Source organism: Meles meles, chromosome 5 (genome assembly GCF_922984935.1).
Source record: "Meles meles chromosome 5, mMelMel3.1 paternal haplotype, whole genome shotgun sequence".
NCBI lineage: Eukaryota > Metazoa > Chordata > Mammalia > Carnivora > Mustelidae > Meles > Meles meles.
This window is the reverse complement of record NC_060070.1, coordinates 59732501-59752039: the sequence shown is the minus strand read 5'-3', so window position 1 is coordinate 59752039 and position 19539 is coordinate 59732501. Positions and strand designations below refer to the sequence as shown.

At 39.7% G+C, this 19539-nt stretch overlaps 1 protein-coding gene across 4 annotated transcripts in view; it reads left to right on the top strand.

Annotated features, from left to right (window-relative positions):
• UTRN (utrophin) overlaps positions 1-19539 on the top strand; it is a 505495-nt gene that overhangs the window by 139182 nt on the left and 346774 nt on the right. For all 4 annotated transcript variants that reach the window (XM_046006019.1, XM_046006018.1, XM_046006020.1 and 1 more), the window contains 9 exons: positions 96-203; positions 486-665; positions 1724-1893; positions 5398-5521; positions 8676-8763; positions 14871-15112; positions 15247-15427; positions 17768-17913; positions 18584-18796. In XM_046006019.1, coding sequence (XP_045861975.1) covers positions 96-203; positions 486-665; positions 1724-1893; positions 5398-5521; positions 8676-8763; positions 14871-15112; positions 15247-15427; positions 17768-17913; positions 18584-18796 — 1452 coding nt within the window. The remainder of the gene's footprint in view (positions 1-95; positions 204-485; positions 666-1723; positions 1894-5397; positions 5522-8675; positions 8764-14870; positions 15113-15246; positions 15428-17767; positions 17914-18583; positions 18797-19539) is intronic.

Genomic DNA, 19539 nt, shown 5'->3' with positions numbered 1-19539 from the left:
CAACTAGCATGAAAGTTAGAGACTTGGGAACTCTATTGAACTGAATAACCGAATGATTCTTCAAATATAATTCTAACTTTTGTGATTACCCGTAGTGCTTGTTGAAAGCTTGGCTAACTGAAAAAGAAGAGGCTTTAAATAAAGTCCAGACGAGCAACTTCAAAGACCAAAAGGAACTAAGTGTCAGCATTCGACGACTGGCTGTAAGTGGTGTCACTGTCAACATCTATCTTGTAAGCCTGTGACATTTTAGTGTTTTCTGTCATTGGTTAACGTGGTTTAGTGAATACAGGTTATGGATCCTTATGCAGCACTAGAATGCTGCCATGTAATGATCTAGAACCAGGAATCTTAGATTTTAACATTAGTGAGCTACATAGCAAGTAAATTTTACTATAAAATGTATGTTTGTATTTCCTAACGAGGGGACAGGAATATAGAGTCCTTTTAAGAGGGAGTCTTCTAATAAATATTTGAAATACTAGATTTTGAAGGAAGACATGGAAATGAAACGTCAAGCATTGGATCAACTAAGTGAGATTGGCCAGGATGTGGGTCAATTACTTGATAATCCCAAGGCATCCAAGAAGATCAACAATGACTCAGAGGAACTAACTCAGAGATGGGATTCTTTGGTTCAGAGACTAGAAGATTCCTCCAACCAGGTACCTTTTGCTTTGGACTGTATGTTGTGCCATGAAGTAGAAATTAAGTGTTCAGTTTAGTTTTAGTTTTTATGAAATAAAAAGAATAGTAGATAAACTGCAAACTAAAAAGTAGATTCCTTACACCTGGCTTACTATAAAATTGAGAAATTGACTTGTGAAAAATCTTTAGTTTTCTGAAGTAAATTTTAATAGATCTTCAGAAAATCTAATATCCGGTAAGTTAACTCTTAGTAAACTGATAATGCTTAGACATGAATCCATTAAATCATCTTTAAATCTTAATCTTATTAATTTAAAAATATATATTAGTGATTTGATAAAAAATACAACTTTGGTTTGTGCATGGATATTCATAGCATTATTGTTTATAATAGTGCAGAAGTGCATCAGCCTAATGTCCCCTCCATAGAAGGATGGATAAACGAAGGTGGTATATCCATACAATGGAATATTATTTGAGGGTTAAAAACATGAAGTACTGACACATGCTACAATGTGAATGAACCTTGAAAATATTATGCCAGGGTGGCTCAGTTGGTTAAGTGTCTGCCTTTGGCTCAGGTCATGATCCCAGGGTCCTGGGATTGCGTCCCGCAGGGGCTCCTTGCTCAGGAGGAAGCCTGCTTCTCCCTCTGCCTTCTATTCCCCCTCCTTGTGCTCATTCTCTCTCTCTGGCAAATAAGTAAATAAAATGTTCGAAAGAAAATATTATGCTCAACACAAGAAGCTGGTCACAAGATTGAATGCACTGTAATTCTCTCTATGTGAAACACCCCAAATAGGCAAATCCATAGAGGTAATAAAAGAGGTTAGTCATCAGCAGGGCCTGCGGGGAGAGGTGGATGGGCAGGGGTGGACTATTAATGGGTATGGAGTTTCTTTTGGGGAAATGATAAAACTATTCCTCAGTGAGAAGGTGGGGATGGTCGCACAATTCTGAACATACGGTAACCACTGAACGGTGTACTGTTGAAGGGAGAACGGGATGGCTCGTGAATTATAGTTCAGTAAAGCTGTGACAAAACAATAAAATGTCTCGTTGATTTATCCTTCAGGTGACTCAGGCTGTGGCAAAACTGGGGATGTCCCAGATTCCTCAGAAGGATCTTTTGGAGACCGTCCGTGTAAGAGAACAAGTAACTACGAAAAGATCTAAGCAAGAACTGCCTCCACCCCCTCCCCCAAAGAAGAGACAGACTCCTGTGGATGTCGAAGCTAAGAAAAAGTGAGAAGGGATAGAGACATTTTCCAAATGCAGCACCGCACATCATGTATCTGTACTAATCACTAATCCTATGCAAATTTAGATGTAATTATTATTATGGAAATTCAGTTGCTGAACCCCTCACTACCCCTGAGGCTTCTGAGTGTTCTTCACACTGGCTAAGCATCTGAATGTCTCAGGTGATCGTATTTATCCTGTGTTCAGTCTGGAAAACTGTGTGATGGAACCCTTGCTTCTTCATTTCCCGTGTCTACTTTGGGAGGCTAGGACTGCCCGTGATTGCCTGTTCCTTCTTTCTTGCCAAAAAATACTAAATGCAGGGAAGTCGTTTCTTTACAGTCTCCTTTTTCTCCTCATTCTTTTTTTCACATTGTCCTCCTTTTTCAATTCTTTTGTCAGATTCATGAACATGTTCTTTAAGCTTGGCTTAAAGATCTGTCTTTGACATAAAATGTCTTTTTTTTTTTTTTTTTTTTTTTTGGTCTTATTGATTCAGAGGAAACTCAGGCTCTTTAGAAAAGGACTAATCCCATCTGATAGAAACTGAGCATCTGTATGGCAGCTCCGCTGTGGAGCTGGGCTGTGTGACACCCCGGTAACAGATCTCACCCGCACCAGAGCAGCTGAGCTATAAATCAGCCCTTCTAGTCTCTCCCTTCTATGGGAGAATCCTGGTGTTGGAATAAATGGGCAATTATTTGGGGCCTGAATAAAAATGATATGATTTCCCCAATGTAGCTTCTGTTAGATGAAGCGGGATTCCAATTTTACCGGATGCCCTTCATTTTGATAATAAGGCTGTGTTTCTGCCTCCTACCAGCCTCTCCCTGCTGGGGCTGGAGGACCCCCAAGGTGCAGGCAGTGGCTGCGGACACTTTGCTTGTTGGGGCTGAAGCAGCACAGGAAGAAGAGGCTCCTGATGTGCATATTGCCACAGGCCTTTTCTTCCCCGACTGTTTATTTTCTGCCCAGTAGATTTGGCCCTGTGTCTCTCCGGTGCTGACTTGGTGCATTTGGAAGCAGGGAACGTTGTAAAAGACTAAGGGTGCAGAGCTATAAAATCTCACACATGGGCCTGTTGTAGAGAGTGCCTTCTGCTGCAGGAAACAGAATCCTGTACCAAAGGTGACCTCAACAATGAGGTCATCAATTCTCTCACATCGATTCTCTTACAGGAAGTCCGGAGACAGGGCATTTGGATGGGATGGTGAGGCTCAGCCTCCTACCATTTGGCCTTTCCGAGGATGTTGCCTTTCACCATCATGCGTGTCCCCTTGTGCTCCCAAGAAACTGCTGGAGCACTGGGAAGAACATCCTTGTAGAACCTGATATATATGTAGGAAGGGCATTTTTTCCTTATTTGACTTTTTTTTTTTTCCTCCCAATTAGGGAGAAAGATCTTGCCTAGAAGGCTTTGGTTAACTTTCCCCGTGGCCTCACTGGCCAGGATTCAGTCACTTGCCCCAGCTTGGGTGCCTGGGAGGTTGAGACTGTCTGACTTTTTTGGTCTCCGTAATTGTGTTCTGGGGGAGTTGGACCGCAGAGGAAAGTTGGGGAGGGGAGTGTCTGTTGGTTGGGCAATCAACTGTGAGTACCATAGTCTTCCAGTCCATGATTTGATTGATGCAGTTAATTCCTGGGCAAATAGAAGCTTTGGTATGTCCAGTTCACTGTGATAGAGGGCAGTGAGATCTCATTATTAGGTTGTTTTTACGGGGACCCCAAGTCCATCCCCTTCACAACTTTTTAAGGGGAGCCCAAGTCCATCCCCTTCGTGAGTGCTAATTCCGTTTTCTGGGGTGATACAGAGTCCCACCAGCTCTCTTCAGTATGGTGCCTCGTCAGTATGGGAGGGGGTTTCATATTCCCATTTCTGTGGGCCTTCAGTGTAAAGTCTCCTTAACCATTGTGAGTGTGACATGCCTTCCAGACCCTTTAATGCCGTCAGTCTCCTGTAGAAACCACTATTAGCTTGTCTTAAAATGGGCTGTCAGAGCAGATGTGAGCTCAGTATTTATAAAACCTGCTTCAGAAATGGCAGTTTACTTCCCCCTGTGCTGCCGGTGACTGTTTTTATCAGCTCAAGTTATGGAGGGACAATTCTTTCCTATGATGGGGATCTCTGTTAACATGACCTGCGACCACTGCCGCTCTGTAAAAACCAGTCATAATTCACCAGAAACACTTGAGGGTCTTTCCCCCAAAGAATCAGACAACCTGTGCTCACCTTAAAGTTCCTAAAGATCCCCAGGAGTTGTTTTGAGGAATCCTGTGGGTAGAGTCCTGGTGAGGAGGACCCACCGAGCTCTACTAGCTATAGCTTTGGAGCCTGGGGCCATTATTTAAAACCTCCGTGAGCTCCATTTCTCTGGCATTAAAAGGGATAATAATAGTCTAGGCATCTCAGGGTTGTTGTGAGGATTACTTGAGTTAAGCATACACACAGAACACTTAGCAAAGGGCCTGGTACGTGGCCAGCAATCAGGGAGTGCTCCCCTCTTGCCCCTACTTGTGGTGGTTTCCACAGGCCTTTTTGGGTTTGTCCCCTTTTTCCTTCCATCCTCACGGCTCTGTTCTGGGTCCCGGGCCTACCTCAGCCTGCTTTCCTCTGGTCTTGTCTCTCTTTATTCTTTCTGTGCAGTGAGCTCTAGAAGATGAACACAGTCATGCCAGTCCTGTGTTTTCAAACCTTCACCTGCTCTCTGTTGCCCTTTGGTTGTGCCCAGACTCCTTTAATCTGTCTTGGAGAGCCTTCCAGGAGTGGGTTGGTGTGGCTCTCTGCCATGCTGGCAGTGGTCCTTGCCTGCTTAGTGCTCACTATTCTAGCCACGCCTAGCCACTTGCTGTTCTCAGTGTGGTCCTCCTTCGCTTTGTTCTCCCTTTGCAAGGAAAACTCCCAGGCATAGTACCGCTATTGTGCTCCAGGAAGCCACTCCTCCCTGACTGAATAAGGAGCCATTACTGTGAATTCCTGACATTAGCACCTGGCAAGTTCTCTTATGATTTACCTGTACTTTCCATTGCCCCGACGAGACAGGAAGCACCATGAAGGCTTGGATTGTGTCTGAGTTACCTTCATATCAAGAGCCCAGTCCAGTGCCTGGCATACACTGAACTCAGTAATTATGTGCAATTAAAGGAGGCATTAACTTTAAGAATATCTGTATCTACTTTTTCCTTTTATTTTCCAATCAAATCTTTTCCATTATCCAAGGGAGTTTATAAAAATACAAATGATTTCTTACAAAGTTTAAAGTTATTCAGTTATTTAAAAATTACTTATTAACGTGAAAATATTATTCCTCTTTTCAAACTTTTAATGTAAATGTGTGATTTTACACACATTTTGCCTGGTTACTCTATGTCTATGATGCCTTTTTTTTCTTTTTGGAGGCATATTTAGAACATGTGCCTGGTGGGTGTTTTGATGGCTCTGTATCTTGAGCCAAGTGAAACAATAGAAGAATAGGAATGACAAACAGTAACATCTGAATCTTAAATCAGGTTTGATGCTGTAAGCGCGGAGCTGTTGAACTGCATTTTGAAATCAAAGACTGCCATTCAGGCTGTAGAGATGAAAGGGTATAAGAAGATGCAAGAGACTTCAGAAATGAAAAAGAAGTTGAAGGTAAAACATAAAAAAAAAATCCTTGTGAATAAAATATTTCACTGAGGGTTTGATTTGCTGTTGACTTAAAGGTGTGATGGGATCCAAAGGCTGTCTGTAAAATAAATGTAGCTATAAGGTAGCTTTTAGAACATTGTAGTAAATTGTGAATCAATCAAGCTGGCTGGCAATCAGATCCCTGTGTGGAGGGAGGAATTTTTTTGCCCCTTTCCCCCTAACTTCTGAGATGTGCAGGACGGAATGGTTCTAAGGTGTGATCCAGTGATTAGTATTATTTTTTACCTTGATTAGGTCTCCCTTAATCTAGTCCCTAATAATGTCTATGACTTTGTGTATGCTGAAGATATTTTGCACTCTGAATACAACAAATGATCTCAAATCTCAAAATCCCTTCAATATATCTTCTTTAGGAAAGAGTCATATTTAAAAAAAAATAAATACCGTGAAAATGTATAGGATCTTAACTCTGCTACTTTGTACCTCAGGTGTGTTACTGTACATTGTGACATGAGATTGTAGTGACTTAAGTCTTTGGTGTTCATTAGGTGTGTGTGCATCCTTTCAGGAAGTGTTTGGACACCTAGAACAAGTGTGTATGTAGTCCTGTCTACATTGGTGACCGAGTTTGTGAAGAATTTGGAGAACATTTCTAAAACGAGATGTGTGTAAATATCAGGGATATAAGCCAGAAAGCGATGTTCCCATGGGGGCTGAGAGGTATCCAGGACTGCAGTGGTCTCTGTGTTCACTGGGGAAGTCCAGAGGGTGAGGTAGCCCCACACTGGGACCAGAAGGCCCTTGCTTGGAGCTGGGTGGGAAGGCCCAGCCGGCAGGGGTGCCCTGAGCAGAGGCATGGAAGTGGACACCTGGATTGTGATAGTTTTTGTTGTTGTTCTGTTTAGTCCAGGTGTGTGTGTAAGATAATAGAGAGTTCAGGTTAGAGAGGCGGTTTGGAGTCAGACCCTGGTCTACTTCTGTTTGGGTGAGAAGTTCGGACCAACTCCTGTCCTGTCCTTGCATTGTCAGTGCTTTTATTGGTTTCCACATCCAAAGGATGGATTGTTTGCTCCTCAGACCTACTGCCTCTGCAGCATTTGCCACCGTTCACTTTTCTTCTTCTTATACTCTCCCAGCCCTTGGCTTCTGTGGCCAGTGATGCTTCTAAAATAGTCTGATCAGGTGGGTCCTGTGGTGGCAGCTAACTAATGGCTTCCCACTGCAACGGGGACGGAATCCACATGGCCCTGACGTGCGCCCGGACCTTCAGCCTTCCCGAATCCTGCTCTTAGCTCACTTCCCTGCCTTCACCACACGTGCTGTTTTCCATATTAAGAATAGCCCTTATTAAACCTTTGTGCTGTGTGGCTGAAAAGCCCTCCACTCCAGCCAGTAAGCCTCTCTTAGCCTCATTAGGAAGAGTTAAGTGGTTCATCTTTGGACTTCCATGTTGCTTTGACCGCACCTCTGTGAAAGCCCTTATTACATTTATGTCATTATTTGTTTCTATGCCTGCCTGTGAGTGCTTAGAAGAAGTGAGGATAATTTCCCATTGAACCCTCTATTTTCAGCACTCAGCAAAGTTCTTGGCTGATGGAAGGAGGGAATGATGGCTGTGGAAAGGGGGATGTTGGAGGCTGTTAGCCTAGAAGCACCATTATCTGAGCCCTCTGTATGGAGAAGAGCTGTGTGGCATCATTTCATAGGCTTCTCACAGCGCTGAAAAACCAATAGATGGGATTAATGAGCATTTAACAGCCAGATTCTCAAAGGCAGAGAATGTGGAATTTACACTGGTCTTAATGGAACAAGTTCCAGAAAATATTAATAAGTTAAATTCCATCCTGTGATCTAGAAACAATTTTACTCCTAGAAATTTTTACCATAATATTCGAAGGGATAAGAATAGGGACTGTGTTTTTTAGTGTGAGGCATGATTGGAAGTTCCCATGTTTTCCTTTAATATTTATAAGTTCACTTATTTTGTTGTTTTCGCAAGTAGTGATAGAAGCCGAGAGGTTTGGAAAAATGTAAAATGAAGAAAAGTTAACCATCACTTTAATCTCTAATTTTTCTTGCAAATTGGGGAAAGAACAGCTTAATTGTGTGTTAGTGAAGGACTACCTTGTTCCAACTGATGCCACACCTGGGTGGAGAATCCCTCATTCAATCTGTCATCACCACAAAAAGTAGGACAGTTTATTGGATAGTGCTTGTATGTACAGAAGTTAGAAGTAGGATTCTTCTCTGGGTTGTCTGGTTGAAATGATATGGTTGCCTTAGAAGTTTTGATTGTGCTCTTATGGGCGCTGTTTGCGTAGTTAATTTGATCAGTTGTGAATTGAGGAGTAGGAGAAATTTCAAATACTGACTGTTTATGCGTACACGTGTGTGTGTGTCTTTATGATTTTGTTCAACCCTTCTTACTAGTTCTGGAAAGCTTTTGTCTTCCTTGTCTTTGAGATATTAGGGACGTTGAGAATATCAAACTATAGAGACATAAATATTAAAATTAAGAGCCACTCTTCAAACTTGAGGAACAAAATGCTTGAGTTTGGGGCCCAAAGCATATTATCATAGCTTAAAATTATGTATGAACTATGCTTGTGGTTGAAGTTTACATTAGATCCTAAACTTAATATAATACCAACAAATAATATCGAGGCTCAAATGTTTCTGTTTTTCTTGTTAATTTTTGCCCAGTGATCTCTTAGAATATTCAGCTCGTTTCACTTGAACAATTATTTTTATTGTGTGGCATAAACACTGAGGTTATGTATGCAAATAGATATCCTGGATCTAAAACACGAATTTTAATTGTTTCCTCTTTTTTTTAATTAATTGTTTCCTCTTGCTAGGAACTCAAAATTGTACAATTTTTTTCTTTTTAAAAGTAATCAAAGTTTTTTTTTAAGTAATCAAAGTTTTATATTATTTGTTTAAATTTGCCTTTTGAAATTTAATCAGCTTTGGAATTCTGTAGGGTAGCTTGGAATTGCATAGTTTTATCTTGCAGTATTTCTCCTATGTCAACTTTGACTATAACACCGAAAGAGAATGTGGGAGGGACACAAACCCTGAAACTTACAATAATGTGAACATTTCATTCATTGAGAAGAAAGTTTGCAGTATTCTTATATTGGAATTTTATTTCCAGGGACTGGAAAAAGAACAGACAGAAAGAAGCCCCAGACTGGATGAATTAAACCAAACAGGACAAATCCTTTTGGAGCAAATGGGGAAAGGTGAGACCCTTGATTATTTTTTTTTTAATGTGTTTTAGATGGTAGCATTGAATAATTACAGTTTGACAAATTATATATTTATTTTGCACCATAGCCTTTCTTCCTTTTTTTCCCCTAAAAAAGTGGTTTTTGAAATTGTTTTAGGTAACGGAACCTTTTTTCAAATGAAATCCTCTGTGCTGAAGCTGTTCTATAAAACAGATAAAAGGGAAGTTGTTCTGCTTTTATAGAGAGTTAGACAACCTAAAACTCTGATAGCTTAGCAGAGCAGTTGAAGATTGCTGTGGAAGATTTAATTTTTTTAATTTTTAATTTTTTTTTAAGATTTTTATTTATTTTGACAGATGGAGATCACAAGTAGGCAGAGAAGCAGGCAGAGAGAGAGGAGGAAGCAGGCTCTTTGCTCAGCAGGGAGCCTGATGCGGGGCTCCATCCAAGGACCCTGGGATCATGACCTGAGCTGAAGGCAGAGGCTTTAACCCACTGAGCCACCCAGGCGCCCCAGCTGTGGAAGATTTTAAAATCTCCTTCTTTAGGGTTATATATTGGGAATTTGGTTTGAAGAGGGGTGGCAACAGAAAATTTTACTTTTATGATATTTAGGAAATGAAGTTACTTTAAGGTAAATTCATAAGGTTATTAGATTTTTAATCACTTCCAAATTAATATGTTAATTTACTACAGGTATCTTTTTATACTTAAATTTGATAAGGTGTTACTTGTATTTGAAATTTTTACCTGTATTTAAGGACTTTTTTTCCTTTGCCGTTAGCCCTCAGTGATTCAGGGGAGTGGAAAGAATATTTTTGCTGTCAGTTTTGCATATGATACTTTTCTTTGGTCTAGCTCTGAAAGACCTTTCTTGTGAGTCCTATGCCTTATTCCAGTGATCGTAAATGCTTTGGAGGTCTTCTGCAATATTCTTTGACATAAGCCACAGATACCCAAGGCAGAATTAGGAATATTAGTTCGACAAGAATCTTTAGTGAGTGATTTTCAATCTTTCTATTTTTTAACTTTTTGTTCTGGAAAATATAAATATGTATGACACAAACAGAATAGTGTAATGAAACTCCTTGTAGCAATTACCCAGCTTCAGTAGTTCATGATATTCTGCCATTCTTGAATTATCTATACCTCTACTTATTCCTCACCCCCTTGTTATTCTTATTATTGTTTATAGTTTTTTAAAAAGGAAAATTTACAGGGAACCTGGGTAGCTCAGTCAGTTAAGTATCGACTCTTTATTTCAGCTCAGGTCATAACTCAGGATTGAGCCCCGCATTGGGCCCCTAGCTCAGCAGGGAGTCTACTTGTCCCTCTCCTCCTGCCCCCTGTCCCCACCACTCATATGCCTCCCCTCTCTAAAATGAATAATTAAATCTTTTTAAAAAGAGAAAGTAAAATTTACTTATATTGAAATACATGGAACTTAATTGTGCTGTTTTGACAAGCCCATACCCACATAACAGTATATAGAAAAATTCCATCTCTCCAGAAAGTTCCCTCGTGTCCCTTATTGTTCATTCATCCTCTCCCTAAAATCACATTTTTTAAAACTTTAGATTATTTTTACCTCTGCTTTTAAAAAATTTGTAAATAAATTATGCATACACACACACACACACAAAATATGGGCACACACACACACATTTATACACAAAAATATGGGTGTGTCCAATATATGTCCGTTTATTTGGAAATTATTCAAATATACCACTGTCAATCCATAGATGTTAGTCCAGCTCAATTTATTTCTTTTTAAAAAATATAAATAGAGGGTAGGGGCGCCTGGGTGGCTTGGTGGGTTAAAGCCTCTGCCTTCAGCTCGGGTCATGATCCCGGGGTCCTGGTATCGAGCCCCGCATTGGGCTCTCTGCTCAGCGGGGAGCCTGCTTCCCCCTCTCTCTTTGCTTGCCTCTCTGCCTACTTATGATCTCTGTCAGACTAGTGATCTGTCTGTGAAATAAATAATTAAAATATTTAAAAAATATATAAATAGAGAGAGGGGATATTTATGGGTACTTTATTTAAAAAATCCTCCTGGCTCAGTGTCTTAGTTACCCTGGGTGTGATTACCCCACTTGGAAATTACTCTTTCAAAAGTTTACTTTAAAGAGATCTAGAGATAAAGAGAGACCATAATTTCCCTGGAGATGCTGATTCTTTTGAGAATTACAATAAATTGTGTGTTCAGTTTATGTCAGTTACAATCATAGGTTCTTACTTGTCCATCAACATTGCAGTTGGGGAACCAGGCTTTGTCTGGTGTGAATGAACTTTCACAGTACCTTCATGAGTCATTCATTTCACAGTCCATTCATGGGTACTTTCAGGAGTCTCGGTATTGAATTTGCTCTCATTTCTGCATCGAATATTCGGTGGTGTGGCAGGATTTGGGTGCTAAATGGGGAAAGGCTGGTGGGGAAAGCTACCTAGAGGAGAAGTTGGAGAGAGGTGGTGTGTTACAGTGAGACTGGGAGATGGGAGAGCTCAGAGTTTCCTATCCTCTTCTAGTTTTGTGTCCCTGGGCAAGTCATGTAACCCATTTTTGTCTTTGCTTCCTCATGGGGAAAGTGAGGCATTCACTAGCAGAATACAGCTTTTGTTGCATGTGTTCTTACTGTAAATAGGCATCTACAAAAATTCATACTTGGGAAACTGAGTTCACGTGAAAATGCTACTTGTGAAATGCCAAGTGCAATATTGGGGAATATGACATTCATGGCTGTGTAACAGAATGAATTTTGTGACATAATGTAGACCCGTTTAATTTTATGGGTAACCCTTTATATTTTGTATTACCATGTTTTTTTTGGAGCATTGGTAGACTGGAAATGCATTCATTACAGGATCCCAATTTTATTTATTTATTTTTTTAAAGATTTATTTATTTATTTTAGAGAGAGAGAAGTGGAATGGAAGGGCAGAGGGAGAGGGAGAGGGAGAATCCTGAAGCAGACTCCCTGCTGAGCACGCAGCCTGACATGGGAGCTTGATCCCAGGACCCCGAGGCCATGACCTGAGCCGAAATCAAGAGCTCGCTGCTTAACCCATTGAACCAACCAGGCGCCCTCTAATTTTATTTATTTTAATATTTATTTTTATTTGTTTATTTACAGCATAACAGTGTTCATTGTTTTGGCATCACACCCAGTGCTCCATGCAGTACGTGCCCTCCCTATTACCCACCACCTGGTTCCTCAACCTCCCACCCACCCCCCACCCCCCTGCCGCCCCTTCATAACCCTCTGGTTGTAATTTTATTTATTTTAAATGACACATTTAGGGTGGGATGGGGACCTGGGCAATGGGAGCATTGATTTGAGTAGGGTGTTTTTATTCTGGGTTGAATTTCTTGCTTTTTAAGGAGGGTCTATGTTGTGTTAGAGAATAAAAGTGACTTTTAAAAATCTTCCCCACTGTCTTCCCATTTTATCCATTGTTTTAATTTTATAGTATTATATATTACTTCTCTCCATGTGGTTTTAGTGCTGTTAATCCTACTGCTCTTATAAACCAGAAATGTTGAACAGAAATGAAAGCACAGTTGGGTGGTTCTTGCTGCTCTGCACCATACCCCCTGCCATTTCCCCTAAGAAATTTGATAAAAACCCTGAAGCACAGATAATTAAGATAGAGGAAGTTTTTTTACAAAGTGTAATTTGGCAGGAGTCTGCCTAGGTAAGGCTATAGATAAATGGTTCAGTCCTTTAGAAAACAAGGCCTTGGTAAAGCAGATGTTCCAATAATCATATCATCGATTTCCTCAAACAAAAAAAAGTTCCATCAAAAGCCCTGCCACAGAGAAGTTCGATGGTACTTTTCTGCCTACTGCATTTGAATTATGTTTTGTGGTATCCTGTGAAGCCTAAGAAGGTTTGAAACAATGAAATTATCTGTTTTATTCTACTTTCATGGCTGTTATATTTGGTTTTCTTGGTTCAGCCTATCATTTTCCTAGAGATTGTGAACTAATAAGATAGAGTAGCTGGAAACTTGGATAATATGGCTTTATGAATTGATGTTTATTATGACTAGCCTATGGAATTCGATGGTGGTCCTATGTTTTGTACATTTTCCTTGATTCCAACAGTAATAGACTGAAAAGTGCAAAGTCAAGTGAAAGTAAGTGGCAGGAATATGTTACGTTTTATTCCTTTTAGATAATTAATAAGGTGATGGTCTATTGATTTGGGTTTTTGATTAGTCATTTAAGAGTTGGATGTTTTATTGAAATAGAAAATTTATAACTCAGGATCTCCGGGAGCAAAACAACTATTTTAGGGACACCTGAGTGGTTCAGTCAGTTATGTATCTGCCTTTGACTCGGGTCGTGATCCTGGGGTCCTGGGATGAGTCCAGTGTTGGGCTCCTTGCTCAGTGGAGAGCCTGCCTCCCCTCTGCCTGCCACTCCCCCTGTTTGTGGGTGAGCACTCTCCTTTCTGACAATTAAGTAAATAAAATCTTTAAAAAAATTATTTTAAAAGACAACATAGTTTTCCTTGCCTGATGTGTAAATTATGTTTAATTATTACTTGATATCTGTCTAACTTACTTACAATATCTCAAGCTTAAGAGGAAGGGAGATTTAAATTTTGATAATTGGTTTGAAGAGGCAAAATGAATAAATTGTAATATATTATAGTGAATAACTACCTTTTACCTGTTTTCTAGATGAGTAGTGATAATTTTCCATCTCATAATTTTATCAGCTTTATCTTCTTTCTCGTTTAGCATAAATTGCCCTGACATGTAAGTGAAGTAGCTAATGTTATTCCTTTGCCCCCTAGAATAGAAATAACCCAATAGATGCAAAGCCTAGATGCCCATTGCTCAGACGGTTTGTCAGGAAAATGGTGATTTGTTTCATTTATGACCCTATTAGTAGAGATACATGAACTTGGGCTGTGGTGTGGGTGACTTGCCTGCGTCTCATATGCTAGTATCTGTGTGTGATACTGGCCAGTGAACTTCAGCACGTAACGTGGATGATATATTCAAATTACGCCATATCATGTTTGCATTTCTAATTTTCAGTGGATACAGTGTGCTGTAGTATTTTTAAAACTGCATCGTCTGTGGATCCCAAAGGACCTTTTGTTTTATAGCTGCTTTACTCCTCAGAGCTCTCATTACCCTGGATTTCGATTGTATATGTTTACAAAGCACTGTTGTTTTTCTCTCTCCTACTCAAATAATAAAGTTGTTAAGCATTCTTTCGACATGCCTGCTCTCCTAAGGAGATAAAGATTCCTTTGTAGATGTCCCACACTTTTTCAGAGTAATTTGGAATGATTTGATGTATTTTATACTAAGGAAGGACTGCAGTAAAACTTATTATTACCTATCATGATTATTTCTACATTCTTTACCTCTCAAGTACATGAGACAAAATTATAAGACTTAAGTAATAAACAAAATGCCTTTTTTTTTTCTGATGTGTTTCAGAACATCAGAATATGGTAGATTATCTTACCCCTGCATTGATATTTTGGTATTTGCTGATCCATGTGTGGCATGGCCAGGAGGCTTGCGAACCCCTCTTGGGGCTGGCTGCTGGCCTGATGCTTCTGCACTCACCAGGTTGCCCCCCTATGCTAGTTCTTGCCATTTATTCTGCAATTCCTAGGATGCTATGGTTGGGTCACCAAAGACTCTTTGGAGCTACTTCCTCCACTGTTCAGCCAGCTGTCTTTCCTGTGATGACAGAAGGTTTACCTTCTCACGTCGGACCTCTGGACAGGTCCACAGCATTTACTGAATTTCCCTGGTCCCATCTAGACGCTGGTGGATGGGTAGGATACACATATTCTTTGTAAAAGTCCATGGTTGCAGCTCCACTAATGTGGCTCTGGGGATAGCATCTTCTCCCGAACGGCCGTTTCAAGCTCCCCCGTTCTCCCACTTTGGTCAGGGAATGAAACATAGTTACTCTTACCGGCATCATTATAATTTTGTTGTTGTGTTACAAGGGACTTAAGGGAGTGATCATTATATGTGACATGGCCTCATTATTTTGAATAGGTTAGAATGTTTATAACAAATTCAAAACCAGTTTTATAACAACATATGAAGCGTCTGCTTATTTTTTTATGTCTGCGTAGAGGGTATTCCTACAGAAGAAATAAAAACTGTACTGGAGAAGGTGTTCTCAGAATGGAAGGATGTGTCTCAACGTTTGGAAGATCTGGCAAGAAAGATTCAGCTACAGGAAGATATAAATACTTACTTTAAGCAGCTTGATGAGCTCGAAAAGACCATAAAGGCAAAAGAGGAGTGGCTGAAACAAACTTCCTTTTCAGAATCCTCCCAGAAGCCCTTGCTGAGTTTGAAGGACCCCTGTCAGGTAAGGAGAGAACCATCCAGAGCACGAAAGCCTTCTATGCCCAGTCCTGTACTTGAAGAAGATGCCACTTGTATCATAAAATTTAGGTGAATTCATCTTCGGTCAGTTCCGTGAGCCTGTTTTCTCTTCCGTAGTGGGAACTGATAGATCTGCTGGCCCTCCACCCCAGAATTGAAACGGCGCGTGCCAGTTGCTCAGCCCTGAAGTCTCATCCTTCTGCTCCGGAGTTTGTCCGGGAGGCCTTCGAGAGCCTTCTGGGCCGCTACCAAGCTGTACGACGGGAGTTAGAGCGCGGTCAGCAACAGCTGGAGAAGGGTAAACCCATCCTCTTGGTTTTCTTAGTAGAGGGCTCTGTTGTCTTCTCTTTCTGTTTGCCGTAACGTAAAAATCACTCCCCACATGTGGGCAAAGAACACACTCCCTTGTTCTGCACCAGCCACATTCTGTTTTCCTCTGCCTGCTACTTCTTGGTGTCTGAAAATATATTCAGAGTAGTTCCTGGATTCACAGTTGTTTGGAAAAGTGCAGACAGCTTTTACCTGCTCTAAAATCATGTTTCTAGGAGATAATGATTTTTAAGGAGTTTTTTTTGAAGGGTCCCGTGCCCCCCAGTTACTGAAGGAGGCCAGCTAACACCCTTACTAGTAAGGCTAAAAAGAACGATCGCTTACTTCTGTTTGCTCAAAATGGTTTTAGCAATACCATCTCCTCTTCGAAAAGAAATCATGTTTCTCTCTCAAAGTCTGAAATTATTTATTTATCTGTTTGTTTATTGGGGGAAGGGGCTGAAGGAAAAACAGAGAGAGAGAATCTTAAGCAGGTTCCATGCTGGGCTCAACAGGGTCTCGATCTCTCAAGTGTGAGTGGGTGCCTAACTCACTGGGCCACCCAGAGGCCCCTCAGAGTCTGAAAAATTTTAAAGAGTTTTTACTTTTGGAATTAACCTGATTTTGGCAAGTTACCTGTTAAATGCTTTGAGAGCTTGTTTCTCATCTGTCCTGTTTTTTTCTCCTTAGCTATTGTGTAAGTCGGGAATTGTGTTAGACTACGTAATGTTATGGGTCATACATGTTTAAAAGCTGTATGTTGAACCATGTCCTTCCTTGTAGCAAATGTAGATTCTGTAATGACTCATAGGAATCTGTATGTGTCTATGGCAAGCAAATATGTCATGTTGTCTTTCTTCTGGAAAGGCATTTGGACACTATGCTTTGTTGTTCACTGAATTCAGTTAACCTAAAGTATAAAATAAATGTTTCAGAGTATTGCTTTTTAAATTTACTCTTATAAAACATGCCTTCCTATAGATCCTTGTCAAAAATAAAGGCGTATTTTATAACAGTAAATTGGAAAAAGCAGTACACTAACCCGTCTATTTAACGTTACCTAATACAACACAGTTCCTGACCTGAAACTGAAAGAAAGTTCTAAATCGGTCTTTTTTGTCTTTAATTGTACTAAAATATATATAACATAAAATTTATCATTTTAACTACTTTATTTATGTATTTTTAAAAATTTTATTTATTCAAGTGATCTTTACATACATCCCAAGTGAGGCTCAAACTCACGACCCTGAGATCAACAGTCACGTGCTTCTCCCCCTGAGCCAGCCACGTGCCCCATATTTTAACCATTTGAAGATGTAGAGCTCAGTAGCATTAAATGTATTCACACTGTTGTGCAACTATTCTTCAGAACTTTTTCATCTTGTGATGCTGAAACGCTAAACCCATTAAACAACAGCATTCATTTCCTCCTCCCTCCAGCCCTTGGCAACCACCATTCTACTCTCTGTCTGCATGCATTTGACGGTTCTAGATACCTCGTACAAATGGAATCATGTAGCATTTGTTTTTTGTGCCGGGCATATTTCACTTAGTATTGCTTCCTTGAAGTTCATCTGTGTGGGTAGCCTGTGTCAGAATTTTCTTCCTTTTTAAGGCTGACTCATATTCTATTGTATGTATTATACTACATTTTATTTCTCCATTCCTTTGTCGAGGCTCTTTGTCGGTTGTGACTAATGCTGCTAGCTTCTTAACTTCTGCTTCTAGTTGGTTTCACATCTTTGTACTCCACATGAGTTTACTTCCTTTCCACGCAAGTGTTGCTTGTCCGTGATTTTTACCTTGGTGACTGAAATAGACATCACTCCAGCAGGTTTTTGCAGTTAGGACCTCTCCGAGGACCTGTGGTAGCCTTGCTGTGGCGTTCTGTTTAATACCCAGTGCTCTGTAGATGGCAGTTTGTCCACCCATTCAAACTCAGAGGAAGATGGGTGGAGGGGATCTTGATGTTCTTTTATTCTTTGTGTAGCTACTGGGGGAAAGGAGATTAGATGAGACAAAAGAAACATTGTAGCACCATCTTTAGAGAGACATTTCATCATGACGAAATGAAGAAAAAATGATAGTGAGTTAGTTAATATTTCCAACATCAACATCCGCAGGAATGAAGTCACTGTCTGACCCTCCGAAATGCCAATGGAATGATTTATCTTAGCAGCTAACAGAGACCCTTTTAAATTTTAATTATGGAGTTTAACTTATTAGGTATTAGGATTCACTTATATAGAGAAGATTAACAGCATATATATAATAATATTAGGTCCCTAACACTATTTTCTAAAAGTAAGTATTTTTAAATAAACAGAACTAAAGAGCCAACCTGGACATGCATATTTGGAAACATTGAAAACACTGAAGGATACACTGAATGATTCCGAAAGTAAGGCCCAGACATCTTTGAATGCCTTGAATGATCTTACAAAGGTGGAGAAGGCACTGCAGGAAAAAAAGGTAACACGTGTTTTAGGTCTTAGAAGTGTAGAGTCATTTTTAATACCTCTTACCACTTATTTTGAAATATTTTTTCAGCTATTTAAAAAAATATTAGTCATTTTCAGTCAAAATTGGTCAAAAGTTCCTTATAATCTGAAGGTTAGTTACTAAAATGTAGTACCTTAGCTAAAAGAAAAGATACTTATTGAATATTACTAATAGAATAAAAGCGTATTTTCTCCTTCTATTGTGCTTAGTCAAGAACTCTCAGCCTGCTCATAATCTGTTCAAATATCTTTAATAAAATGAATATCACTGGCATTGATGTGTTCTTTCTTCTGTGTTGAGTAAAAATGCTTCTCTGGTTATTTAGGACACATGACTGTATTCTTTCATCAGATAAAACACATCAACCATTGAACACTGCACACTTGGTCCTCACTGAGTGTATTGTTTTACTGGATTTTAGTGTGGAGAATATATTCCTTCTGGCCCACACACAATTCATGAAGGGAAAGCTTTAACTTTTTTTGGTTATGCTTATTTTTTTTTTTCATGACTTTTGTGCAGTTCTTTTTTAATCGTATACCTTGTAAAAAGTGACCTTAGGCTGTTTATTGCTCATATTACTACATCTGTACAGACAAATTATTGTGCATATTTTTAATCTTTTAAAAATTTTTTCCAGGCCCTTGATGAAATCCTTGAGAATCAAAAACCTACATTATATAAACTTGCAGAAGAAACAAAGGCTTTGGAGAAAAATGTTTCTCCAGATGTAGAAAAAATGTATAAGCAAGAATTTGATGATGTTCAGGGAAAGTGGAACAAACTAAAGGTCAAGGTTTCCAAAGATGTGCATTTACTTGAAGAAATTACCTCCAAACTCAGAGCTTTTGAGGTAAATCCCAAGGCTAATGGCATTTAAATTTATTAGAGAACAAAGTAGTAATTTATCAAGTAAGACTCTAGTATCTGTTATATGGATATTTTACATTTTTTCATGTCCTAGATTTATCACGTATATAAGTTGGGATTCCCAACTTGCTTTTGATGTGGTGGGGAGCACGCTCATTTGCTTTTGCTTTGCAAAAGGGCTTCTTTGTAGAGGTGAACTGGATCTTGAAGATAAGAGAAAATTCCTTAAAACTGGTCGAAGTAACATCTCAGGGTTGAGGAGCCTGCATGATATTCAGACTGCTGATTGGTCACAGGGCAGCTTTGTTAGTGTGGTAAAATTGCCCAGGTCGTGGCAGACAGCTGAGTCCTTGAAGCTGGTTTTTGTAGACTTTAGACATTTGGAGGTAAAAATCTGAACCAGACCGTTGATAAACAACGTCAAATTGGGAAAACAGGTAATTTGAAGGACATGGAAACCAGAAGTAGGATCCTTTGCTACATCTGAAAATGTCCACAAATGAAGCAGTGATAAAGTTCCAGAGGAGAGGACAAATGTTAGGACATAAGGAGAAGGTCAATTTCAATTGATAAAAGTCAATTTCAGATAAGACAGGATTTTAACATTTCACCTGTGAGGAAGATGGAGAAGTGCTCTCCACCAAATCACCTGGTTTTCTACTAGAAAAGATCAGGATGAAGAATGAATCAGTCATACTCTCTTCCCTGTCTTCCTGGTCTCCTTAC